Source organism: Suncus etruscus, chromosome X, assembly GCF_024139225.1.
Source record: "Suncus etruscus isolate mSunEtr1 chromosome X, mSunEtr1.pri.cur, whole genome shotgun sequence".
Classification (NCBI taxonomy): Eukaryota; Metazoa; Chordata; class Mammalia; order Eulipotyphla; family Soricidae; genus Suncus; species Suncus etruscus.
In genome coordinates, this window is record NC_064868.1 from 104970862 (window position 1) to 104998063 (window position 27202).

Below are 27202 nucleotides of genomic sequence, written 5' to 3' on the forward strand. Positions count from 1 at the left end.
TTGCAATAATTGAAGAGAATGATTCAATCAGGAGACAACATAGTAGACATTTCAGTTATACAGGTAAAAATGCCTTTATTTATAAATGTGGCTTAACTACACCCACGGCATGCTAAGCCTGTTTTCAAACTGATTCTGCAGCCTGGAATGAAACTGGGCCACAGCTCAGCTGGTGCTCTGGGTTCCAGCACCAAGATGTCACTCCATCGTAGACTTTTTCTGCAGCTGTTTCTTGCGATGCAAGGTGAGTCGTTGTGGATTCTTCTCTACCACAGACATGTCCGACCTTGAGGAAGATCGGTAGCCCACATCCTCGGCTTTTATGGGCTTAATGATATGGCCTGGCTTGGTGACAACCTTGGGTGTAGTCAGCTTTTGGAAGGACCTCTGGGTGTTCCAGGTAGATCCTATAGGAGTCTGGATGGTTCTTTCAAATTGCTCATGGTGGGTGAACGGACGTGGGAGCTCCTGCACCTGGAAAGGAAGGGAGAGTGACTTGCCATGTGGTAGGTTTGGGATGCAGCTCTATACTCCAATGGCAGCAGAGCAGGGAGTCTGGACACAAGGGCCGCAGGTCTCCATGATGACTGGTGATGGAAGCTTTGAGGTCAAGGAATCCCAATGCACCATCTACCACTGGGAATCCCTAATCTACTTCAGGGGATTTATATTTTTTTGTTTGTTTTAGGGCCACTCTTGGGGATACTCAGAATTTACTTTTAGCCATGCTCAGGGACCATATGGGCTGCTGGGGATCAAACTTAGATCAGCTGTATGCAAGGCAAGTGTCCTACCTACTCTATTATCTTTCTGGTCCGTTGAGGGAATTTTGGAGCAGTGGGGCCTCATTTGGGTTAGGCATACCCACTTCAAATTTACCCAGCAATCTAGGAACTGAAAAACCACCTGACACTGGTACAGCAACAGAGAATTTTAGGGCCACTGTTCTCAACTGGAGTTTCCAACATGTCTGTAAGGAACCCTAAGGCACCTGAGAATTCCCTTGAATTTCTCCAAAGACTACAATTGTAACTAACGATTTTCCTGCTTATGCTTTTCTTTTTTTGGCCACTGGCAAAGCATTTGAATTTTTTTTGCTGTTTTGGGGCCACATCTGGGGCTATTTTTTACTCTGTGCTTGGGATTTGCTCCTGGTGATGTTGGAGGACAACCATGAGGTGCCAGTGACTGAAGCCGACCTCTGCACTCAGCAAACTCTCCTGCCTTAAAGATGACTTAACTGTCTGAAAGTAGCACTGTGGTGGAGTGGAGGAAATATATTGGTCAGGGCACAAGTTCCTGATCCTCCTTCACGTGAGTAAATCATTTCCCCTCTTCAAGTGAAATCCCAGAGCCAAGGGAGGCGACCTTTGACATGAGCTAGGGCCTTTCAGCTTTGACAGTCTGCGCTGCCCAAAAGAAATGATGCTAACTAAGTGTAAGAGTCTGGGAGAGTTCAGGTTTCAGGAACAGATCTTTGGGTTCCTAAAAACACCAATCCCAGAGAGATAGAGGACGGGGGTTAAGGTGCTTGCTTTGCTTGCCATGGACTCCAGTTCAAATTGCAGCTCTGCCTAGTAACTGCCAACTTCTGCCAGGGGTCACTTCTGAGCACAGAGCAGGAATAGGTCTTGAGCACTGCCAGGTGTCGTTCCACATCCCCATCAAAAACATTTATCATGGGTGCCAAGAAGAGGGATGAAAAATATAGAATATGGGGGTAGTCATAAAAGGCCACCAGGATTGGGCCCGGAGAGATAGCACAGCGGCTTTTGCCTTGCAAGCAGCCGATCCAGGACCAAAGGTGGTTGGTTCGAATCCCGGTGTCCCATGGTCCCCCGTGCCTGCCAGGAGCTATTTCTGAGCAGACAGCCAGGAGTAACCCCTGAGCACTGCCGGGTGTGACCAAAAAAAAAAAAAAAAAAAAAAAGGCCACCAGGATTAAGATAGGCACTGGCCTTGCATGCAGCCAGACCAGGATTGCTCTCAGGCATAATTATGGCCCCAGCACGGCTATGAATGATTCCAAAATACAGAGCCAGGAAATAGCCCTAAGCATCACCAAGAGTGGCCCCCAAGTAAAGCTAAAAAAAAGGATTTGCATCAGAGGTTATCTGGGGGTGTTGCTGAAAATGTCAACTTAGGGGCCTCACCATTGCTGCGAAGATAATTCTCCAAGTTTCAAACTTCTTCCTGGTCAGTAATTAAAACTGTGGCATTAAGCCAAATGATTCATTTTCAAGCCGGTCAGCACAAAACAAGAGTAGGTCTGATTCTGTGATCAAGATCACACATCCCATTTGACCACAGATCGATCTAGAATATTCCTCCTGAGCAAGAGGGCTAGGCAGTAAAGAGGAAGCAGTTGAAGAGCTCAGCGTTTCTTTACCTGATGAGAGGCTGCATGGATGTTTCGCTTTTCATTGATAATCACATTTGGCAAATTCTTGTCTTTCCTTGGAGGACCCTCAGGGGCTTTAATGAGAAAGCTGGAAACAAGAGCAGGATATTTCACCAAGCTCATTAGAGATAGATGGGAAAGGCGAGAATGGGGGACGACAGAGTGATTGATAGGACAGCAAGCAGGGCCCTGGCCTTATACACAATTGACACAAGTTCGACCACTGGTACCCCATTTCCCAAGCCCTCCAGGAGGGATTACTTAGAGCAGAGCCAGGAGTAAGCCCTTGTTTGTCCACTGCTGGTGTGCCCCCCCAAAAAAACAAACAAGCAAACAAAAGGGCAAGGAGGATATTAGAAGAATAAGATGGGAAAATGTGGGTGCCCTTCTGCCAGGCTTTCCTGTTCTTACCGGCGTCTCTTCTTGGCACTGGGCATCAAGCCCACACCACCCCACTCGCCCCAGCCGGGCAGAGTCAGATCCAGGTCCTTTGGCTTACTGGCCTCCATTGCTTCCCTCTTCTCTTTTAAGAACTCTTTAATGACATCATCCCCAGCAAAAGCTTCCTTTGTCATTTCCCTTTGAGCCCTCTGCTCCTCTTCATCTTCATCGTCCTGGGGAGAAACGGGAGCGAAAACTCCAGCTTGCCTCGGGAGCTCTGGTTCCTGGCAAGAACACTCCAATTTTGGGTCATGACATTTTAGCGCCCTCTAGGGGGAAGTGTGGAACAATGATGGTTTGGCAAGCCAAACCAACGGGCCACCAATCAAGCTCCCCTTTCTTCTCTCTTGGGTAACTAGCCCCAGCTCATTATCATATGACACAATTTTCAACTTTCAGTAAGGAAGCGGCAGAGTAGAGGAAGGGATGGCCTATGTTAGGGGGGGCCTGAGAATTTCCATGATTTCACCAGCGAGCCCTGGACCAGTTGAGACCCCACTGGGTAGTGCAAAATTTTGCCCAGCTAATAACATCACCACTTACTGGCCAGCTGCCCTGCCTGGAAATAGGGGTGAGCTTTGCAACTCCCCTCTCCCCACGGAGGGCCGTTTTAGAGTCACTGCTACGAATGGTCACATGGTTCAGGATTTCAGCTGCAGGTGCCTCAGCAGCAACAAACATTATTTGCACCAGCCTGGTGCCAGACAATACTGGACTTCTCAACTACTTACCTACCTGCACCTCCTTTGCACATGTTGGTTCAACTTTTTATGTCGTTGGGGACCAGTCCCAATCTCCCCACAATGGCCCAAGCCTTTGACTTTGCTTACCATTCCTTCTACCATTGTAGGGGCTGCCACTGACTTCACAGAAGGAGATTTCGTGGTTAGCAGGTTCTGCAGATCAATAATTTGCTCCTTCTTCGTCTTCTCTTTGGGCCCAGCAGGCTGCTTGGCTGGGCTGCCCTTCTTCTCTGACACTGGGCTGGGATGCGCTTTGCTTTGCAAAGACTCTTCATGGCCCAGCTTTTCGATCTCCTCCATTGTCTGCGCTCTCTCGGGCCTCTGCACCAACAGGGGCTCCTCTTCTTCCTCAGCAGGTTCTTCCCTCTTGGGTGGTTCAGCCGCTTTTGTTGAATACTCCTTGGGCTTCTTCTTGGAGTGCTGCTTTCCCTTATTGAGTTTCTGAGACAGGGCTCGTAACTCAGATAACACCTCCTGGCTACTAGAATCTGAGCAAATGAAAGCCATCAGCAAAGGAGGCTGGGGTGGGGTGGCTAGCAAAGGAGCATTTTACTGAGAGCACTCAAGACTGAGCACTGGTGGAATATCCACTGGGTGCTAAGGCACCACGAAGCATTCCATGGAGGATCAGTGGATAGAGAAGCATCCACTCTCTGATCTCCTACACAGTTCTCAAATGATCAAGTGGTAAGTAGCAGGCAATGGAGGACAATGGCTAAAAAAGCAGCCTGTAGGAAAGCACATGGCCTCGGTCCTATTCTTGCCTCTGCCACTGAAGCAGTGTAGCTGAGACAGTGATTTCAGCTTTCTGTTTAGCCCTGCTTGGGGAGATCACCCCCCACCACCAAATTTGGAAGGTATTTTTTTGGGTGTCACACCCTGTACTACTTAGGAGTTACTCTCAGTTCAGTGCTCACTCTTGGCTATGTTTAGGGTACCATGAAGTACAAGGGCAATCAAACCTGGGCTTCTTGCAGAGCACATAAAACATGCATACTGGGGTCAGAGAGCTAGTACAGTGGGTAGGGTGTTTGTCTTGCATGTGGCCAAACCATGTGGTCCTGGGCATCCTATAGGTCCCCTGAGCCCTCCAGGAGTGCTTCCTAAGCACAGACCTAGGAGTAAGACCTTGAGTATCAATATTATGCTCCCCCAACCCCCCAAATTTAACCCTTAAATCATTTTATCTACCATATTTGCTGGCGTATGACGACTTTTGAAACAAAAAATGTCAACTGAAAATCGGGGGTCATCTTATACGCTGAGTATATCCCGAAAAATATTTCAATATGCCGCTAAACGAAAATTGTCTGAATAATGCCACAAAACGAATTTTCCAACTCGATCCTGCACCAATCACTGCAAGGCTGCTCGGACCGCCTCTCTAACTCAGCCAATCCAAGCAGGCTTTTGATGCATGCAAATTAGACAATGTTCTGGACCCAAATCTACATTGTAAAAAGTCTACTCAGATTGGCCAGAGTCAGAGAGGAAGTCTATTACAGTCTAACCTTTGAACCTTTGCTTGTTGTGATTGGCTCACTGTGGTACATACAGTTGCAGCACAGGAACGTTCTGTCTGATACAGCGAATATAGTCCTAAACCCATGTTTTAACTGCAAAATTAGGGATCATCTTATATGCCGGCAAAAACGGTATTTGGCTTTGCGCCACACCCAGTGGCAATCAGAGTTTACTCCTGACTCTGCTCAGGAATCACTCTTGGAAGGTTTGAGGGACATATAAAATGCTGGGGATTGAATGTGGGCCAGACGCATGCAAGGCAAGAACACTACCCATATTGCATTATCATCCCAGCTCACCAAAAACATATTTTATATTTTATGGGTGGGTTTCTAGGCTACAATTGGCAGTAATCAGGGCTTATTCCTGGATCTGCACTAAGGGAACACTCCTGCAGGCTTGGGGGACCATATGGCATACTGGGGATTGAACCTACATTGGCTGTGTGCAAGACAAGTGCCCTACCTGCTGTACGATCACTCAGACCCCACACTAAAAAACACCTTAATGGGTGGTCTCTGGATAAAATGTCTTTGAAATTTCTTATTTATAATTTCTAAAAACTGATATCTCATTTGTAGTTCACAGTGTAATTTCCTATTTGTAAAAAACTGATCCAAGCCTCCTTCTTCTTAAGGCAGGAATTCCTAAATCTGCTGTAAGGAATCAAGGCGCTGCCACTTTCCAGTCAACAGCAAATTCTTGAGCAGAGGGAATCGCAGCAATTCCACATATCTAAACTGTCCTTTGGCCCCTGAGACCACACAGAAGGGAAGGCACTTGCCTTGCATGCAGCCATGTTGCCTGCAACCGTGATTCAATCCCTAGCACTGCATATGGTTGGGTCCCCTGAGCACTGCCAGGTCACTCCAGAGCAGAGCCAGGAAGAGCCCCTGAGCTGGGCTGGGTGTGTCTCACTACCCCAATACAGTAAAGTCAACTACCCTTTGCATTGACTCAAGTTGTCTTCATGCCCAAATTCATCTGCTTTCTGGCTTTGGCTTGAAGCCACTGTAGTGAGAGCTGGTCTCAGGGTATGGGTATGTTTATTCTTCAAGGGTCAAGTTTTCTTACTCATTTTATCGGGGCTCAGACTTCCCAAGAGGTTAAAACACAATTTTCTGAACATCTGGGAACATGCTATTATCGTCTAAGTAAATTCAAATGTACTTTTCACACTTCAACTGACTGCTCTCCAAAGCTAGACGACCAGCATTTGAGGGGCTTTGGGGGGTGGTCCAGCTGTGTCCTGTGGTCAATCAAGAGAATGCCCCCCCTTCCAATCTTTTTTTTTTGTTTTTGGGCCACACCCGGCATTGCTTAGGGGTTACTCCTGGCTGTCTGCTCAGAAATAGCTCCTGGCAGGCACGGGGGACCATATGGGACACCGGGATTCGAACCAACCACCTTTGGTCCTGGATCGGTTGCTTGCAAGGCAAATGCCGCTGTGCTATCTCTCCGGGCCCCCCCTTCCAATCTTGGCCTGCAGGAGGCTTTCAAGTATCTTCTCTTTAAGAGACTGTTCATAACCTGACGTTACAAGAGATTCCTGCTGCAAACCAAGAATAAAGGTTCTACAATACATATGAAATGACAGCTCTTTTCAAATCATTATTTTGGGCCATTGAAAAACAGGGCCTTGCTATCATCTTGAATGCATATTCCTCTGGAACATAGCATCTGAGTTGTGATTCTTGTTCAGATAGCCAAGTGCTTTTTTTTTTTTTTCGGGGGCCATACCCAGTGACGCTCAGGGGTTACTGCTAGCTATGCACTCAGAATTGCTCCTGACTTGGGGGACCATATAGGATGCTGGGGGATCAAATCGCGGTCCGTCCTAGGCTACAGCGGGCAAGGCCTTACCACTTGTGCCACCCCTTTGGCCCCCAAGTGATGTTTCAATGCAGATAGTTCCCAAGGAGGGTTTCTAAGGCCCGAATTTGTTCCCAGAACAGTATCTCTCTGACCTGCCTCCACAGTGCTAATATGGTCAATACAAGAATCTCTTCAAGAGAACAGGTAGGAGGGGCTGGCGTGGTGGCACTAGAGGTAAGGCGTCTGCCTTGCAAGCGCTAGCCTAGGACGGACCATGGTTCTATCCCCGGCCTCCCATATGGTCCACCCAAGCCAGGAGCGATTTCTGAGGGCATAGCCAGGAGTAATCCCTGAGTGTCAACAGGTGTGGCCCCCAAAAAACAAAAACAAAACAAAACAAAACAAAGAGAACAGGTAAGAAAGAGGCATTGTACCTGGGCATGGGGTAGCAGTTCCCTTTTGCCTTTTGCTTTGTCCAGTTCCTCATTTCAGCTAGAGAAAAGTCTGACCTCTCCAATCCACCCCAATTTTGCCTTGCTAGAAATACTACTTTCTTGATTTTTCAAAGCTTTTTTGTTACATGGTTGTGATGGTCATACTGAGTGATGCTGGGGACAGAGCCTACAGCCTTGGCCCATTTCTAGAAAATGGAAAATGTCAACAATTTGAAGAGGTTTCAAAGGGCCTCCAGAGTTCACCTCTGTGCCTGTGCTATAAACAGATTTTTGGCCTTGCAGAGACATCTGATATAGGGAACATTACTGGACTTTCTGTTCTTCTTCAAGGCTGACCAAGTTGTGCTTTTCTGAAGTCAGTAAGTGAGTAAGAGCAGGAATGTACTGAGGGGCCTCGACGGAGTATATTAAGGTGTATGCACCTGATTTGGGTTCAAGTTGTGGCATCACCTCCTCTCCCAAGCACTGATAGATGCAGCCTTGGAAGATCCGGTATCACTTGGGTGGCCCAGGCAGTCTCAGCAACACAATATTGCAGCTTCAGGTTTTTACACTGAAATGCCAGCCTGCTGGATGCAGAATTGCCAAGGGGGCCTTGGGACTTATTCAGCGCTGCTTGGGAGGCCTCTTCCTGCAAACAAAATGTGCCTAAACATAGTGCAGGAAAATTTCCTATACGTGGAATCTATTATGCTGAGTGAAATAAGTCAGAGGGAGAGAGATAAGACACAGAATAGTCTCACTCCTCTATGTGTTTTAAGTAAAAGGGGCCAGGGCAGTGGTGCAGTGGTAGGGCATTTGCCTTGTACGCAGCGGATCCAGGATGGACTGTGGTTTGATCCCCAGGCGTCCCATATGGTCCCCCAAGCCAGGAGAGATTTTTGAGTCCATAGCCAGGAGTAACCCCTGAGCATCAACCGGTGTGGCCCAAATATCCAAAAAAAAAGACATTCTTATAATGATGCCCAGAGACAATAGAGATGAGAGTCGGAAGGACTGGCTCATGATATGAGGCTCACCACAAAGAGTGGTGGGTTCTGTTAGAGAAATAACTACACTGACAACTATAGTGGTAATGTCAATGAGTGAGAGAAGTAGAATGCCTGTTTTGAATACAGGTGGGGGGATAGGGGAGGAGGGAGATGGGGGACATTGGTGATGAGAATGTTGCTCTGGTGAAGGGGAGTGTTCTGCTTATGACTGAAACCCAACTACAATCAACTTGTAATCAAGGTGCTTAAAATAAAAAGGAAAATTCTGATGAAAGAGTTTTACCTTCAGGGATACAGGACCCTTTTCTTCAAGAACCTACATACCTAGGAATCTGGTGTGTGGTGAACACTTATCTCTTCTCACTACCCACCTGCACCATCCTGCTGCCATCGCAACTCACCTTTTGTGGCTCCACTGCCCACTAGTTCAGCACCTTGGCTGAGCTCGGTCTTTTGCCTGAGTAATCGCCTTTCTGCACATTCTTGCAACATCATTTCTTCCTCCGTCACTGGTGTTTCTTCCTCACTCTCAGAAGCCTCTTGTACCGCAGGCTCTGGTAGGGGTTCTGGGCTATTCTGGATGTCCTTCTCTGCTGCGCTGGCCCCTGGGACTCGCTTGAGCATCCAGGGGTTTGGCCCCGTTCCATTCATCTGTACCTCATTCACTGCATCGGGAACAAGGAGTTCTCCGTCTTCCTCCATTTTGCCCTCCTCCACCTCCTCCTCACCTTCTGAGGCTACCTGGAGTTTCTGTGTCAGTTCTTTGTTCTTGGCCAATTGTTCCTGCATGGCCTGACGAGCCTAAAGGAAGGAGCCATGACAGAATACCTGGTCATTAGCGACAACCACCTCTTTCCTGGTTCAAATCTCAAGGCTTCCTCTCCTTCTCAATTTAACTTATGTATTTATCTTTGCTTTTCTTTTTTTTGTTTTTGGGCCACACCCAACAGTGCTCAGGGCTTCCTCCTACTTTTTTGCTCAGAGATCACTCCTGGCAGGCTTGGGGGACCATGTAGGATGCCATGAACTTAGCTTGGGTTAGCCACATGCAAAGTCAGTACTTTACCCACTGTACTATTGCTCTGGCCCTCAAATACTTCTTACTGGCACCTACTATTGGAGTTGCACAGGCACTTCCATGTTATTAGCTATGGAAAGAATGGAAGGCAAATTTTCATTGTCTAGAAAATTGTAATATGTAACAAAGTCTGTTTCTTTTTTTTTTTTTGGTTTTTGGGCCACACCCTGTGATGCTCAGGGGTTACTCCTGGCTATGCGCTCAGAAGTTGCTCCTGGCTTCTTGGGGGACCATATGGGACACCGGGGGATTGAACCGCGGTCCGTCCTAGGCTAGCGCAGGCAAGGCAGGCACCTTACCTCCAGCGCCACCGCCCGGCCCCACAAAGTCTGTTTCTTAAAATTACTATCTGTATTTAAGCACCAGGATTACAAACATGTTTGTGGGGCTTTATTTTGTTATTTTTTGGGCTACACCTGGTGGCACCCAGAACCCACTCCTGGCTTGGAGGATCATATGGGATGCCAGGGATCGAACCCATGTCCATCCTGGAAACGCCCTACCACTGTGCTACCACTCTGGCCCCTGTGTTTTGTTTTTTTTTTAAAGGTGCTCTCAGGCTAGGATGGGGTGAAGGTTTTGCACACGAGAGGCCCACATTCAACCCCATGAGCCCTGGGTGAGGGCATTCCTCTTCAGAAGCTTCTCTGCTTTGTTAGATGGACAGTTTTAATGCAGTCTCCCTTTTCCCTCTCCTTTCTCTGCCTTCTGCCTATCATTTTCCTCCCTGCCTCAGAGATTTTCCTGTTACCTTTCTAGCTTCCTGGGTTTCCATTCTTTCTCAAGCCTTTTTCTCAACTCTACTGATTTTCCTTTCTCTCTTCCAATCTCATCTCTTCCTTCACCCCTTGGTTTCTTACCTCCAGGTCATATTTTGCCATTATTGCTTTGGACTTGGCCCACTTCCCACTGTTCTGGTGCTTAAGGCTCATTCGCTCCTGGAAAGAAAGGGCAGAGCAAATGAGATCCACATCATCTTCTGGAAAAAGTGGGTATTTTTGGGGGGGCGGTGGAGCAGTGGCAGCCTTACCATCATCCGGGCCTTTTCAATTTTTTCCAGTTCTTCTAAGGCAGCACCAGGATCGACTTTTTGGAGCATCTCAAACTCTTTTAGGGTTGTCTTGACCTTCTCTTTCTTCAGCAGTTTGTGATATCTACCAAGGTATGAGGAAAGATATTTAGCTCCAACATTAAAGCCACATACTAAAGTGCCCCAAGTGGTTTCCCAGCATGGATACCTCAGAGCTAACGAGCCTGTAGGGAGCCCCCTCAAAACCTGAGATGGATGAATGAGTCCCTAATGTGCTCAGGGGTCTTGACTTCTACAGTACAAGGAAGCCCCACTGACCTCAGTGGACTGTTGAGCCTGAACTCATCTGTGGGATTATGGGATTTGTCTGACACGGAAATGGAAGGGGGGGTCCTTTCATTCCCACCTTTTATCTATGGAAAAATGTCACACCTAGGTGGGACCATCCGCTTTCACTACCAATCAAAGGTGCTGCATTCATAAATAACATCCAATGAGAAATCCTGTGGGAACTGATTGACAGAAACAGACAAATCCCATAATCTCACACTCATCCTGCAAAGTCACTTTCCAATGGCCTGGAAGGAGGAGAAAGTAATTTAACAATCCTTGTGTATGTGTGTGTGCATGTGCGTGTGCACGAGTGCCTGCCTGTTGCACTACTGGTGCTCAGGGGGTTGCCTGCAGGAAGGCCTACTGTAATATGGCCTACTGTAATATGGCTCTAGCCCGAACAGTCTTCCTTTTGCTTTTTGGGTCACACTGGTGATTCTCAGGGTTTCCTCCTGGCTATGCACTCAGAAATCACTCCTGGTTTGGGGGACTATATGGGACACTGAGGGATTGAACCGCGGTCCATCCTAGGTTAGCACGCAAGGCAAACACTCTGCTTGCATCACCGCTTCGGCCCCAACAGTCTTCTTTTTGAGTCAAATCCAGGAGACAACTCTCTTGAACCGGGAAAAAATGGGACCGGAGAGATAGCATGGAGATAAGGCATTTACCTTGCATGCAGAAGGATGGTGGTTCAAATCCCAGCATCCCATATGGTCCTCCGAGCCTGCCAGGAGCGATTTCTGAGCATAGAGCCAGGAGTAACCCCTGAATGCTGCTGGGTGTGACCCAAAACCCAACCCCCCCAAAAAAAAAGAAACAGGGGAAAACCAACAAGGTTCATAGAGAAAAAACACCATTAAACCTCCTAAAAAACAAAGCTATACTCTTCTGGGAGCACTTTGGGGGGTTTGAGCCACACCTGGTGGTACACAGGGGTTACACCTGACAGGCTCAAGGGACATATGAGATGCCAGGAATCGAACCCAGGTTGTCTGAGTGCAAGGTAAACAAACACCCTACCTACTGTACCATCTCTCTGAGCTCCCTGGGATGTCTCTTATAGGACCCCGTGACCATACCAAACCAAAGGCTCTTTCATTCCCAAGGTCTCATAATTAGACACATCACTTTCTTCCAGGGAACCAAAGACCTTTCAAGGCCTCCTTACTTTTTGCTTTTGATTTTCTTCTCTCTTCGAGCCCTGGCCTCATAATAGGACTGCAGAGCCCGGGCCCTCTGAAGTTCTGCTCGCCGCATTTTCACCTACGGAAGATGTTATTTCTAGTTACTTCCAGGCTCGAGGGGAATGGCCAGGAGAAACCCTACATACTTGTGTGGATCCCCGGGCCTCTCCTACTTACCTCTTCCAGGCTCATGGCTTTCAAGGAGGCCTTTTCCTTGGGTGTCAGCAAAGGATCTGTCATTGGCAGCTTGTTCTTATGCAGGACATTAAACACTTCTTGTTCCAGAGGAGTTCTTGCCTTAAGGTATGAAACAAGTTTAAACACACAAGCACACATACCAATGGGTAAGGTCCTTGCCTTTCACGCAGCCAACCAGGGTTCGATTCCAGCACTGCACAGTGTCCCCCAAGCACCACCAAGAATCATACCTGAATACAGAGCCAGGAGTAAGTCCTGACCTGAACACCACTGGGATGGCCCACTCTCCACAATGGAAAAAGAACATTCTAAGAGTCTCCAGCAATACTTCTGTAGCTCAACCTCTTTACAGACTCAGGACCCACTGCTTTCTACCAGGGTCACTGGAATCACATTCTGGCTAGGATTGGCAGAGCAGGAGAAGGGGGGTGGTTTCCAATCTATAGTAGATACAACCTTATTTGATTGATTCAAGACAACTTCAGCAATGGGATGCTGAGGTGACTTCTAAGGGGGTCAATTGCTCAGGATCCAATTGTCAATACATAAAATCCATTATTATTTTTCAATTTTTTTTATTCTGAATCAAAGCAGCAGCCTCTGAAGGTAAATGCTAGCAGGCCAGATCAACAGAAGCAAAATGGCCCCGCTATTGTTATGCATATTCAAAACACCTACTACTACAGTTAACAAAACTATAGGCTGCTGCAAATCTATAGGCTGATGCAAAACTATAGGCTGCTGCTTGCATGTATTGTTGGGTCTCATTCACTACTGATGAAAAGCAACAATCACCAGGCATCATCCTTAGAAACAGTCCACAAAGGGTGTTGATAGCAGATTTTTGCTGAGTTCAAGAGGACATTGCTGGGGCTGGAACAACAGTACAGCAGGTAAGGAATTTACCTCATACAGGCTGCCCTAGGTTTGATTCCCGGCATTCCATATGGTCCCCCCATAGGTCACACCTAGAGGCACTCAGGGGTTACTCCTGGCTCTCCACTAAGAAACCACACCTGGCAGGCTTGGGGACCCTTATGGGATGCCGGGGATCGAACTCAGTTGAACCTGAACTCCATTTCAGGTTAGCTGTGTGCAAGGCAGATGCCCAGCTGCTATTCTATCTCTGGTACCCAGGATTCATTTTTGAGTACAGAGGCAATAGTATGCCCTGAGCATTGCCAGGCATGCCCCTATCCAAAAACTGCTGTTTCTGAGAGGACATTGTTTTAAAAAGTATGACTTTATGCACATAACCAGTTTGCTTTTTGACAGTTAGTCCTTTTACTCTAGTCCTTCTCCTTTACCTTTAAAATATGTTTGGGTCACATATAGTAGGCTACACTCAGGCTTACTCCTGGCAGGCCTCAGGAGACTATGAGTTACTTGAGTTAATCTAGGTCATCCACTGTTCGAAGCAAGTGCCCTATCCACTGGACTATCTCTTTAGCTCTAACTCTTAGTTCTTCCCCACCATTGGGTCCAATTTCTCGGTTTTCCATGAACTAGGCATGATGTATGTAAGATAAATGGACCTCACATGTCACACACAAGACCCCTTGTGTTGGCTGACTGATAACGGTTCCGCTAATCAGGCTGATTACACCAGTTCAATCTGGCACAAACTAGGCAGCAGAACCAGTTAGATATGTTATATATATCTTATCTGGGGCCAGAGCAATAGCACAATGGGTGAAGCGTTTGCTTTGCACACTGATGACCAGGTTCGATCCTTGGCATCCCATATGGTTCCTGTGCCTGCCAGGAGTAACCTGAGTATCACCAAGGGTGGCCCAAAAAACAAAAAAAACCTTATACGTATGGGTTTCCTCAACAGGCAAATACATCACGATTAGTATTAAATGAACAAACATCTGGACAAATGTGTAAACATACATCATCACACGTTACACTGTGGGTGCTATTGACAGAACCATTAACCTATTCTACCGTATAGTAAAGGGGCACGTTCTGTTTTGAATATTTGCAGTGGTATCCATCACAGGCTAGAAAGTGCTTTATATTATGTTGTAATTTCCCTTCAATTCAATTTACAAACATGTATTGATTGCAGCTACATTCCAGGCACTTGCACAGGGTGCTAAGAATACATAATTAAGACTATTCCTGTCCTCAGAGCGCTCACAGCTTTGGAAAGAAAGAAACACAGGTCTCATTACCAGTATAATGAGATCCACAGCAAAGACCAAACTAATTTTGATTAGGAGGGATAGGATTGGTGAAAGGAAAACACACACACACACATATACACATTTGATTTTGGGTCACACCTGGCTATGCTCAGGGCTTATTCCTGGTTCTATACTTGGGAATTACTTCAGGCAGGCTCAAGGGATCATATGTAGGCAGTGTCAGGGAGCGAACCCAGGTTAGCTGTGTGCAAGGCAAGCGCCCTACCTGCTGAACTATCTCTTTGGCTGGGGAGAAAACTTTCTGAACTTGGCCTTGAGGCATAAGCACTACTCTATAAGGAAGAAGGGGGAGCCCAATAGGAAGATGAGTCTAAGCAACAACTCAGATTCTTGGAAAGGACCAAGAGACCAAAGTGCAGTGTGGCTAAAATGATGCACTGTTTGATTTTTAGAAAGTGCTGAGTCTTTCAAGGATTTATAAGTTTTGGATCCTGGAAAGAAAATCCTGGTACATGTCTGCACATGAGATATCTAGATGCCAGTCACCAAATCAAGGTTAATATAGAAAACCAGGTGAGACCAGGCACCTGAGAGCTATTAAGAGGGACATTGCTGACAGAATTGGCCCTCTTGGGACTGGGAAGGACTGGGCGTTATAGAGCGAAGGAGACAGCGAAGGTTTCTAAGCAAGTACAGGGGTAAAAGTTTGGTGCTGATGGGAGTGACAGAATGGGGCAGTGGTGGTACATGATGTGTGTGTAATCTAGAGAAAGAAAATATCAGGTCTGTTTTAAGAGTGTCCAATTTAAGGTACATAAGTAAAACCTCGCCAATGCTGGCTAGTCATGAAAATGAGACAGAGATGTGACATGGGTAAGAGTAATATGTAACACACACTGCTGGGTGTCACATCATGGAATCTGGGCTAGAGATATAGATAGTCCTGGGTGGGGGGGAATGCTTGCCTTGTATGCAGCCAACCCTGGTTTGATTCCTAGCACCACATTTGATCCCTTCAAGCATCCCAGGAGGGGCTGGAGAGATAGCACAGTGGTAGGGCATTTGCCTTGCATGTGCTGACCCAGGACAGACCGGGATTCCTGGCATCCTATTATAGTCCCCCAAGCCTGCCAGGAGAAATTTCTGAGTACAGAGCCAGGAATAACCTGAGTGCTGCTGGGTGTGGCCCAAAAATCAAGATTTCAGGAATGATCCCTGAGCACAGAGTCAGGAGTAAGCGAAGAGCACCGCTAGGTGTTGCCCATTCACCCACTTCTAATAAAGAAAAAAGCATGGCATTTAAAAAGGAAGAATAAAAAGGACTAAAACAGTCAAGATTAAAATCAGGGGCATGTTATCCTAGGAGTAACAATATTGTAAACCACAGAGACTGGGAGAAAAAAGGAAAAGGAAAAGATGTCTGCCACAGAGAGGCAGACAGGCAGTGGGAGGGAGGCCAGGGACACTGGTGGAGGGACTGGTTTTGGGGCACTATATGTCTGAAAGTCAAACATGAAGAACTTTGTAACTCACAGTGACTCAATTAAAAAAATCAATTGCATGCCACAGAAGGAAAAGACAGAGAGGCTTCTTTTAAATTAAAATAATTTTTAATTAGTCACCGAGAATACAAAGTTATTTGTAATTGGTTTCAATTACAAATATTATTTGTAATTTTTTTTTGGTTTGAGATCACATAATGTTTCAACACCAATTCCTTCACCAGTGTTTTAATTCTTTCTGCCAGTGTCTCCCACCCTCATGTGCCTCTCAATTACCAATCTGATTCTACGAGAGGTGCTTTTAAAATTATATGTATGTAGGTATATAAATATATCTCTATATATGCCTTACCTATATCTATCTATAAAATTTTGCACTGTGGTTTCCAGTGCTGTTGCTACAGGGTTTCATACATAACACTTCACCACCTTTTAGGATCACCACCTCTTCCTCCTGGCTGAATATTTTCACGAGAAAAAAAAAAAAAGCTCCACATCACTAATCATCAGGGAGATGCCAATCTAAGCAACGATGTGATACCATCTCATACCACAGAGACTGGCACACATCACAAAAACAAGAACAACTAGTTATGACACAGATGAGGGGAGAAAGGGACTCTCATTCCCTGCTGGTAGGAATGCCAACTAGTTCAGCCTTTCTGAAAAAACAATATGGTCATTCCTAAAAACAAAACAAAACAAAACCAAAAAAATCTAGGAATTGAGCTTCTAATTGACCTAGCAAGTTCACTTCTTGAGATAGACCTCAAGGTCCCAGAAACAAAATGGAAAAGATATCTGCACACTTATATTCCTTTTAGTACTATCCACAATAGTCAAGTACAGAAAACAAACCAAGTGCCCAGAATCGATGAGTGGATAATTTTTTTGACACATCTAGCACTCCTCAGGAATTACTCCTAGTTCTGAGCTCAGGGACGACTCTTGGCAAGCTCAGAGGACCATATGGTGTTCCATGAATCGAACCCAGGCTAGCTGCGTGCAAGACAACTGCCTAAGTGCTGTACTATTGCTCTACCCTGGAAGGAGAGATTTTGTTTGGCTTGGGGGCCACCCCCAGCAGTGCTCAGGAGTTATTCTTGGCTCTGCATTCAGGCATTATTCCTGGCAGGGTTGGGGGATCATATGGGATGCCAGAGATGGAACTTGGGTCAGCTACATGCAGGACATGTGCTCCACTTGCTGTACTATCACTCCAGCACTGGAAGGAGAATTTTTGACTAGTTATAGATATGTCAAGAGTATGAAATAGAGCAGAGACTTGGAAGCCTTGGGATCTGGTGATTCTGAGACCCAGCTTTGTGAGATCCCAGCAAGAAACAGGAAAGGTGAGGGAACACACAGCAGTGGAGACCAACTCATTCCAAAGCATGTTCCTCTTAATTTGATAGCAAAATTTCCTTGATTTTTAAATGAAGTTTAAAAAAATTTTTTTTTGGTTTGAGATCACGCCATGGTGCTCAGGCCTCACTTTTGGCTCTGCGCTAAGGGAATGACTGGGGTTAAGGAAGTGGTTCTCAAATAGTGGGGTGTGCCTGCCGGGGGTGGGGCATGAGGCTCTGTAAAGGGGGGCGCATTTGACCTCGGCAAACACTGTCATAACAAACTAAGCCCCGTGTTTATGTCTCTGTATGTCTCTGGAGCTGAGAGTTGCTGTGTCCTGCTTCAAACCCTGCTTTGAAAAGCTATGCATTGCAAAATGTGCTCATTGTAGCCATGAATCCACACATCACCTCTGATTAAAAAATCAGCTCAAATTATTTTATATATTTTTGTTTTGGAGGTTAAAGTTTTTTAAATAAAGATACTATTTACAGTCGTGTGGGGGGTGCAAGAAATGTTGTCTTCTTCCTAGGGGGGCAAAAATAGTTGACAGAAAATAATTGAGAAGCACTGGGTTAAGGAGACCATATGTGGTATTAGGAATGGAACCAGGGTCTGCTGTTACTTTTTGTTTTGGGGTCACACCTGGCGGCGCTCAGGGGTTACTCCTGGCTCTGTGCTCAGAAATCACTCCTGGCAGGCTTGGGGATCATATGGGATGCCGGGGATCCCGGTTCTATTCTGGATTGTCCACATACAAGGCAAACACCCTACCACTGTGCTATTGCTCCAACCCCAATGCTGCTACTTTTTTTTGTAGCTGTTTTTCTTGGGCCACAACTGATGGTGCTCAGGGGTTACTCTGGCTCTGCATTCAGAAATCACTCCTGATGTAATCACTACATATGGGATGCCAGGGATCAAACTAAGCTGGCCATGTACAAGACAAGTGCTCTACCCACTGTACTATCTCTCCAGTCCAGATTTGATCCATGGTAACCCATGTTCCCTTAAACTAGCCAGTTGTGACCTGAGTGCAAAGGCTGTGCTACTTCTACATCTCTCTTTATTTTCTTTTTAGGCCACACCTGGCTGCGGTCAGGGGTTACTCCTGGCTTTTCACTTAGATATTGCTCTTGGCAGGCTCAAAGGCCTATATGAGGTGCTGGGGATCGAACCTGGGTCCACCCCAGGTTGGCCGTGTGCAAGGCAAATGTCCTACCACTATGCTATCACTCTCCTGGCTCTGTGTTCAATAGTGGCCTGTGGCACCACTCAGAAGACCCTATATAATGTTCGGACCAAACTGGAGCTGGCCACATGCAGGGCACACAACTTCCTCTCTATAGACCATTGTTTTCATTACTCCATTGCACTAATAGACTGTTCTGCGTAGTTTCCCTTTACAAGCAAACCCTGAGTTCTGCTGCTCATCTGTCCCTGTACTAAGGCAGGCAAAGCTAATGTTGCCAAGTTCCTGATCTCCCTCTGATCCAAAGGGGATTTGAATAGCTTTTTAAAAAATCTGTCAGGAAAAGAAACTACCATGCGAGCCATCAGAGGGCCTGACACAAAACTGTGTAGAGAGCCAAGGCGGCATGCTAGTCTGATGCTCAAAGGCATCTTCAGAGCTAATGTTGGCTATTGCCTGACTGACAAGAAGCCTCCAGAACACCCCAGCCCCTGCCCAGTTTTGCTGCCTGCCTAGCCACAATGGCTGCAGTTGGCTTAACACAGCCAGTCAAGCCAACTGCAGATGCTCCACCCTGGCCAGTCTCACCTGCCAAAGTACAGTTGGGGCCCAGAGCAATTAGATAGTGGTTGGGGGCTTGCCTTGCATGCAGCATACCCTGATTTGATCCTGGGCATCCCAGATGGTCCCTGAGCTCATTTCCGAGTGTGGAGCCTGGAGTAAGCCCTGAGCATGCCTGGGTATGGCTCCACTGAAAAACAAGCAAACAAGAAAACAACCCATTCAACTAAGTGCAGTTGACGAAGGGCCGGTCTAAACTCACCTTCCAGCTACTGACCACATGTTCAATGGGAGCAAAGCCCATTGGTTCTTTGTTCTGGGGGAAAATCAGCTGCTCTGCCTTACGGTTCTTGAGGACGATGGGATCCCATTTGGACAGGGTTTTTGAGGTCTGATTGAAGGCCACTTCTCTGTGGATCTGCAACAGGCAGAGGGCACAAAAGGCAAGAATGTGCATGAAAGAGCAAACTTAAAGGACAAGCAGGAAATTGGCAGGCGATGTTTCTTAGTGAGGCTCCGGATGCTAGAGATTAGTTGTATATTTCTCCACTTTCCCCTGGATTAGCTGGAAGCTTTCTCCCTGGTGAGCAAATCACAACTTCCCCTCCCACTCTTTCTTCGTATCCCCACCTTTTCTTTCCCATCTTTGTTTTTGGCGGCTCCATTTCTTCCCCTCTATAGGCCACTGTTGTCCCCAGGACTCACCCGCTGCACCTCTTGTTTGCTAAGAGGTAATTCCACAGTCTTCTTCGCTTTGACTCTGTTCAGTTGCTTTTTCACAGAGGCCAATGAAGAAGTTTTAATGGGCTCAAGCAGGTCAGAAAGCACCAGCTTTTCTCCTGTTCCTGGAGAAAAGTCCAACTTTCTGGTTAGATTCAAGGCCCCAATTTCAGCATCATAAAAGGTGAGGAGGCTTCAGTAGCAAATGCTGGCAGCAGGACTCGTGCTCTCATTTCAGTTTCTGGACATTAATGACAACCCTCCTCCTCTACATTCCCAGACTATTGTTCTAGAAGTCACCTGCTTTCCTTCTGTTTTTTTTTTTTTTTTTGGTTTTTGGGTCACACCCAGCAGTGCTCAGGGGTTACTCCTGGCTCTATGCTCAGAAATCGCTCTTGGCAGTCTCAGGGGACCACACGGGATGCTGGGATTTGAACCACTGGCCTTCCACATGGAAGGCAAATGCCTTACCTCTATGCTATCTCTCTGGCCCCCCTTCTGTTTTTTTTCCTGTTTCCAATAGTCTCCAAAGCAATTTATTCTTTTTTTTTCCGGGCCACACCCATTTGATGCTCAGGGGTTACTCCTGGCTAAGCGCTCAGAAATTGCTCCTGGCTTGGGGGGACCATATGCGACGCTGGGATATTGAACCGCGGTCCTTCCTTGGCTAGCGCTTGCAAGGCAGACACCTTACCTCTAGGGCCACCTCACCGGCCCCAGCAATTCATTCTTCAGGGAGCTAAATTAATCCAAATGAAGAGGGACCAGAGCAATAGTACAGTGGGTAAGGTGCTTGACTCATATGTGGCTAACCTGGGTTCTATCTCCAGCATCCCATAATGTCCCCTGAGCATGGCCAGGAGTGATGATCTCTGAGTGCAGAGCCAGGAGTAAGCCCTGAGCATTGTTGGGTGTGCCCCTCCAACAAACAAAAAGCCAAAAAAAATCGAAACTAACAAAACCTGGTAAACTTCAGGGCCTCTCATTCATGCCAAAATCTACCACTAGACCTATCTCCTTCTGGCTTCTGGTTTGGGGGCCACACTTGGTGATGCATAGGGTTCACTCCTGGCATGGTGTTATGGGAACTGTATGTGGTACTGGAATCAAACCATGGTAGGCTGACCTCAAGACATCTGCCCTTCCCCCCTGTATTATTTCTACAGCACCCAAACTATCTCCTTGTTGAAAATGTCAATCAATCAAGGACCTGAGTGCTAATATAGTGGGTAGGGCACTTGCCTTGCGCATGGCTGATAGGTGTTCAATCCCCAGCATCCTAAATGGTCCTCTGAGCCTTCTAGGAGTAATCGCTGAGCAGAGGTCCAGGGGTAGGCCCTGAGTACTGCCAGGTGTGGCCCCCAAACAAACAAAAAGTCAATTATATGTCATGATCCTGCTGAAAAATTCTATAGTAACACCTCTACTGTCTTTGGAATCACACCAATCTGAAGGAGAGAGCCAGTGCAATTTGATCCCCATTTAGTTCACTGAATTTGAGCCATCCACCTCCATAATGCCCTAGTGATCTTGGCATTTCCTTCCTTTAACATGCCGAGTTGCTTCTGTAAACTTACCCAGAATGCCTGTTTCTAATCATGATATGATTAACTTTTTCTCCACTTCAGTTCTCAGCTTACCTCTGGCCTCTTCAGGGCGAGATACAGAAAAGGGGGCTCAAGGGCTCTTTTAGCTCTGTCATGTGGAAGTGATCTCTGAGCGCAGAAGCCAGGAGTAAATTCTGAGCACAGTCAAGTGTGGGTACCCCCTCCCCGGCAACAAAAGAAAAAACAACCCTTGCCAATTTAGAGACCTTTCACAACAAGCCAATCTCAAGTAGCCAACTACTTTACTGTTTTAGTATTTTGGTTGTCTACTGCCCACAGCTAACCCCAGATATGTATCCCTCATCAACTTATGTAAAAATAGAAGCGTCACAAACTTTGTTTTTTGGGTTCTTTATACTCAGAAGTGCTCAGGGCTTACTCCTGGATCTGTATTCAGGAATCACTTCTAATGGGAATCAGAGGACCATATGGCATGTTGGGATGGAACCCAAGTTGACTGTGTGCAAGGCAAGTATCCTACAGACTGTACCCAAGATTTGAACATTTTGGGTGCGGGGAGGGGGGAACGGGACAGTCCTGGCAGTTCCTGGGGCTCCTGGATGCAAAACATGCCTGCAGCACTTTAAGCCACCTTCCTGGACCTATATTATATTCTTTACCACTGTGGCAATATCTCAACAGTTCCTAATACTGATACACAGAAGTACAGAAAATACATGCTGAGTTCTAGTGTATAGATGTACCCATTTTAGGGATGCTGAAAGAAGATAGTGATATGCATGATACCCCTTCAGTAACAATATTGCAAGCCACAGTGTCTAAAAGTAAAAAGATGAAGAGAGAGAAGAAAAATATCTGTCTCAGAGGCAGGCAGGAGGGAGGATGGGAAGGCAAAAATAATGAAGAGAAAGGAAGAGAGAGAGAGGAAAATGTCTCAGAGGCAGGCAGGAGGGAGGACAACTGGGGTCAATGGTGGTGGGCAATGCGCACTGGTGAAGTGTGTTGGATATTATATGACTGAAATTCAATCATAAACACTTTTGTAACTAAAATAAAAACCAAATGTATTATGAATGATCAATCTTGTAACCTGTTTTTAAACAAAATAATAAAAAAAGAAACATGTTGAGGGGTCAAAGAGCTAGTGCACATGTTTTGTATGCAAAAGGCCTTCGGTCCACCCCAGCATCACATGTTACTTAGAGCACTGGGCCCAAGAGTAGCTATCCCTGGACCACATTTTGTTACCTCCAATATATGTTGAATGGAATAAGCTTGGAATTTCATTGTTATGCTAATGGTTACAAGAAAAAGTAATTCATTCAAGCTGCCGAGTTGTGAATATTTTGCAAAAGATTTGCAAGGGGCCAGAGCAAAGTACAGAGGGAGCTTGCCTTGCATACGACAGGCCCAGATTCAATCACGGAATCCCATGTGGTTCCCTGAGCCTGCCAGGAGTAATCCCTGATCATAAATCCAGGGCTAAATCCTGAGCACTGCTAGGTGTCATGACCCCATCCCACCCCCAAAGACTCAGCACCTAGAATTGCTTATCAGGTTAAAATCCAAAGTGCTATCTTCTTGGTGATGTTTTTCCACAGGGATACTAACACTCCCCATGAAAAGGGGTAAAAATGAGGGATTATAAAATATTTGTGTCCTACTAAGGCTTACTTCTTAGTATCTGATCTTTAGTCACTGAGGTGTAGCTTTTGTTTTTCGGTTTGGCTTTTGGGTCTGAAGTGGATTTCAGTCTCCTGGCAGACTTGGGAGACTATAGTGGATGTTGGGAATCAAACCCGGGTTATCTGTGTGCAAGGCAAATAAATACCTTACCGCTGTACTATCTTGGCAACCCCAGATATATAACTATATTAAGAAGCTACTATACTGAGTGATTTGTCTAATGGCAGATATGAATCAGCTCCCCTGATCTCCAGCAAGAGAATATCTGCCTGTTCAAAGGCAATATGGTAAGGAAAACAATGAAATACTGAGCAGTGGGGGCCGGGCGGTGGCGCTGGAGGTAAGATGCCTGCCTTGCCTGCGCTAGCCTAGGACGGACTGCGGTTCGATCCCCCGGCGTCCCATATGGTCCCCCAAGAAGCCAGGAGCAACTTCTGAGCGCATAGCCAGGAGTAACACCTGAGTGTCACAGGGTGTGGCCCAAAAACCAAAAAAAAAAAAAAAAGAAAGAAATACTGAGCAGTAATTAGCTTCACAAATGTCACACATGACTAAGCGAGTGAGAAACAGCTGTGTTAATTCATGTCTGTTTCTCTCAGGAGCTCGCCAGTCCAACAGGACACTTTGCTCATTTCTTCTAGAAAAGGAAGAAATTCAAGGGCAATATAACTGATTTTCTCCCCACCTCACTCACAGGGAACAAGTTCAATAAAAAATTGTGAGGGGCCAGAGTTATAGGCCTGCAAGTAGGTCACTTGCTTTGCACACGGTCAGTTTGGGTTCAATCCCTGGCACACTGTGTGGTCCCCCAACTGTTGGGAGTGATCCCTCAATGCAGAGACAGGAGTAAGTCCTGAGCACTACCAGGTATGGCCCCAAAGACCATCCCCCCTGAAATATAAATAACAAAACCTCAAAAAAAATCACTCGGGGAAGTGACTACTATTTTAGTCTAGAATTCCAGAAATTCCATGCAAAGGTAATTTCCTTTGTTCAACTTACCTTTAGAGTTGACATTGAACTCGGATACTGTTAGACTAGCCTCAGATCGCTCAGCCAAATTGGGCCTGAAATTAGATAAAAACAGAATACAGCAGCCACAATCACATATTGCTGAGGGATAAATGCTTCTCTCTTCAAACATGGTTTTGCTTTCATGGAGTTATCTTCTGGAGTCAGGTATGTCAGAGAATACAGGAAACTTGTTCTGAACTGGACTTGGTGGTAGGCTTAACGCAGACTCATTTCCTCAAAAAATACATGATAGGCATAGTGAATCGGTATTAGGATGGGAACTCGTCTGGGTTCGAGTTCTGAATCTGCCATTCAGAAGTTGAATGATATTAAGTTATATCAATTAACTTTCTGCATGGGGACCGCCAAGGCCTACTTAATGCTTCAAGGTTTTGTTCACTTATTTTTGGGCCACACTAGATGGAGCTCACTTCTAGCATGCTCAGGGGACCATGTGAGGTGCTGGGGATCAAACCTATGTTGGCTGAGTGCAAGGCAAGTGCCTTGCCTGCTATTTGATTTCTCTGGTCCTGGAATCAGCTGGTTATAACTGGTTCAAAACTCACAAGCATTTACCTCTTCTTTCCATCCAGGGCACTGATTGCCTCCAGAAACTTTTGGTGCTTTCTTTCATCGTCACTGTCCTCCTAGACACAGAAAAAGAGACCATTAGAACAATGAAGCGAATGGTCAAGACCATGTGAAAACTGAGGTTCACGTTAGAATTTGTTTTTCTTTTATCAGTGGAAAATTGGGGAGTCAAATGAGGTCTGGTGTGCAAGTACTACAATTCACACTGAAATAACAACCCCCCCCAAACAAAAAGCCAAAGCCCCAATTTGCACAAGATTTCAAGTAACACTGTTCAGTTAGACCAACACCCTTTAAATTCCCATAGCACTTAATATGGTACTTAAAAATTATTTCCAGAAGAAATCATTAGCAATCTCGCCACCATCTCTCTTCATGAATGGTACTGACTACCCCTTACCCTTCAGAAGGGAAAACAGGGAAGGCATTTTAGCAGTTCTAGCCCACCTCATCTTCGCTGCCACTCAATGGTTTGTCTTTTGTTAGGTCTTCTAGTTCTAGTGGTTTGTTCAGAGCCAGCAAGCTGTTAAAAGACATAAAAGAAATATTGTCACTTGGTATAACCCTCTCATTAAAACAACCTCTATATTGTTATATTGCAACTACCAGGTGAGAACCAAACAAGCCTTGTGGTTGTCTTCAGGAATGTCATCACACTCAGACTTTTGAAGTTGTGATACCCAGAGACCTGCATCAAAATTACCTAAGATTGGGACCAGAGGGATAACACAGCGGTAAGACATTTGCCTTGCATGCAGCCGACCCGGGACGAACCCGGTTTGATTCTCTGCATCCCATATAGTCCCCTGTGCCTGTCAGAAGTGATTTCTGAACCCAGAGCCAGTATTAAACCTGAATGCCACTGGGTGTGGCCTAAAAACCAAACCAACCAACCAAACAAACAACAAAACAAATTACCTAAGATTCTTCACTGACTAGCCTGAGCATTTTCCATTGACAACTGGGGGCTGTAAAAATGCCAGACTCTACGTAAAGGGGCAGAATAGCTGTTGCTAGTCGTCTCCTTGAGGCAAGGCAGTTTCATTATCAATTTTGTTGTTGTTGTTACTTTTTGTTTGCCATGTCTAGTGGTACTCTGGCATTAGTTCTGGCTCTGTGCGCAGAAATCACTCCTGGCAGGCTCAGACCATATGGGATGCCAGGATTCAACCTGGCTACCCTACCCGCTGTGCATTCACTCCAGCCCTTCACTATTAATATTTTAAGCAACCTCCATATAAGACATCTTACTCAAAAAATGACATCTAAGGGCCCAGTGCAAGAGCACAGTAGGTAGGGCGACTGATAATTGGCATCCATGGTCCCCTGAACCTGCCAGGAGCTATTTCTGCACATAGAGCCAGGAGTAAACCTTGAGCGTAGCCAGATGTGGCCCCCAAGCAAACAAACAAATGCGACATCTTAATCACTTGCGTCCCCAAATATGGAGAAAACAGAGAATTGGAGGAAAGTAGTTGAAGAAAGTATTTTCCTGGGGTCTTGCTTGGCAAAGCAGGTGCATGAAGTCAGGAAACTGGCCCCTAGAAGCAAATATATATATAATATGTATATATATATACATATATATTATATATATATGAGAGAGAGAGAGAGAGAGAGAGAGAAACAAAGTTTGCAATGGTAAAATCACTAAACAAACTTCCGTTTAGTTTCCCTTAAAGGGACGAGGGGAAATGAAACACCGAAAGCCTATTTGCGATCTTGTATACAGCACTCCAATCAGCAAATGTTTCCAAGCTCAGGGGGAGTCTCTAACACTTGGGCTGCGGGGGCACAAGCGAATGGAAATGGGGTGGTGGCGGTGGTGGGGATAGCAGAGAGATCGGGGTGATCGCGGGGGCCACGTGACCAGCAAAGTGCAATCGGAACTTCCCTGGAGCAGGACGGGTCACTTTAGGATTAGTCGGCCTGAGGTTGGGACAGTAGGAAGGCAAGAAATGTCAGATCGCAGACCCCGTCGCTTAACAGAGGAATTGTTCTCTATTAAGCAGCACTAGATCTTCTCCAAAGCCAGATATCGGGGTCCCTAAAGAGATCCGATCTTCCCCACCCCACTTTACCCCTCACCTCTGGGCAGCCCGGTTCCCCCTCATCTCAGTAGTCAGTCCTACACATGGGCTAGCAGCAGCGGAAGCCGAAAGGGAAACGATTTCCGTGCCGGCCGCAAGGCAACTTCGTTTCCGTCAATCACATGGACCCGTAGCGTCACTTCCGGAGTGGGCGAGAAATTGATGAAAGTTAGGGCGGGTCTCGCTGGGAATGGGGCGGGGCCTTCCATTGGGGGGCGGGGCTTAACGTTTCCCGCCCGCCCGCCCCTCCAGGAATGCGGATGTGAGTCCTCCCGACCCTGGGGTTCCCACGTGGCCCAGTGCGGGGGAGATTCAGGGCCTGGGCGCTGCAGTGCGGGGCCTGCCGGCACTCGCGGTTCCTGCGAGATCCCAAAGGAAAGGATCGGGCGCCGCCTGCGTTTGACAGCGCTTTGGAGGAGCCCGTCAAGGCCGGTTCAGAGCTTGGTCGAGCATCTGTCAAGTGGCCGGTCGGCAGTGAACAAAGCAAGTTGCTCGGTCTGCAGGAAAACCTTCCATTCTGTTCCCCAGTATGTGTAGCGCTAGGTTTTAGGCTTCTTCGCCCAGCGACCAAGTTTCATCCC

General features: G+C 46.5%; 2 protein-coding genes across 2 annotated transcripts in view; one reads left to right on the forward strand and one right to left on the reverse strand.

Annotated features, from left to right (window-relative positions):
• APLN (apelin) overlaps positions 1 to 27202 on the forward strand; it is a 552821-nt gene that overhangs the window by 32894 nt on the left and 492725 nt on the right. The window lies entirely within an intron of this gene.
• UTP14A (UTP14A small subunit processome component) lies at positions 56 to 26728 on the reverse strand. Its single transcript, XM_049766661.1, has 15 exons — positions 26620 to 26728; positions 24979 to 25054; positions 24517 to 24587; positions 23929 to 23993; positions 19658 to 19797; positions 19215 to 19370; positions 12177 to 12296; positions 11984 to 12078; positions 10480 to 10603; positions 10310 to 10387; positions 8773 to 9172; positions 3673 to 4073; positions 2813 to 3015; positions 2390 to 2489; positions 56 to 474 (listed from the first exon to the last, which is right to left on the reverse strand). The coding sequence occupies exons 1-15, from the start codon at positions 26643 to 26645 to the stop codon at positions 199 to 201; spliced, it is 2331 nt and encodes a 776-aa protein (XP_049622618.1). The 5' UTR covers positions 26646 to 26728; the 3' UTR covers positions 56 to 198.

Coding starts and splice junctions, on each gene's coding strand:
- UTP14A (XM_049766661.1), bottom strand. CDS start 26,645: ATGAGGGGGAACCGGGCTGCCCAGAG. Junction 3,016..3,672: donor CTACAATGGTAGAAGGAATG/GTAAGCAAAGTC, acceptor GTTTCTCCCCAG/GACGATGAAGATGAAGAGGA. Junction 475..2,389: donor TCCATGCAGCCTCTCATCAG/GTAAAGAAACGC, acceptor CTTCCTTTCCAG/GTGCAGGAGCTCCCACGTCC.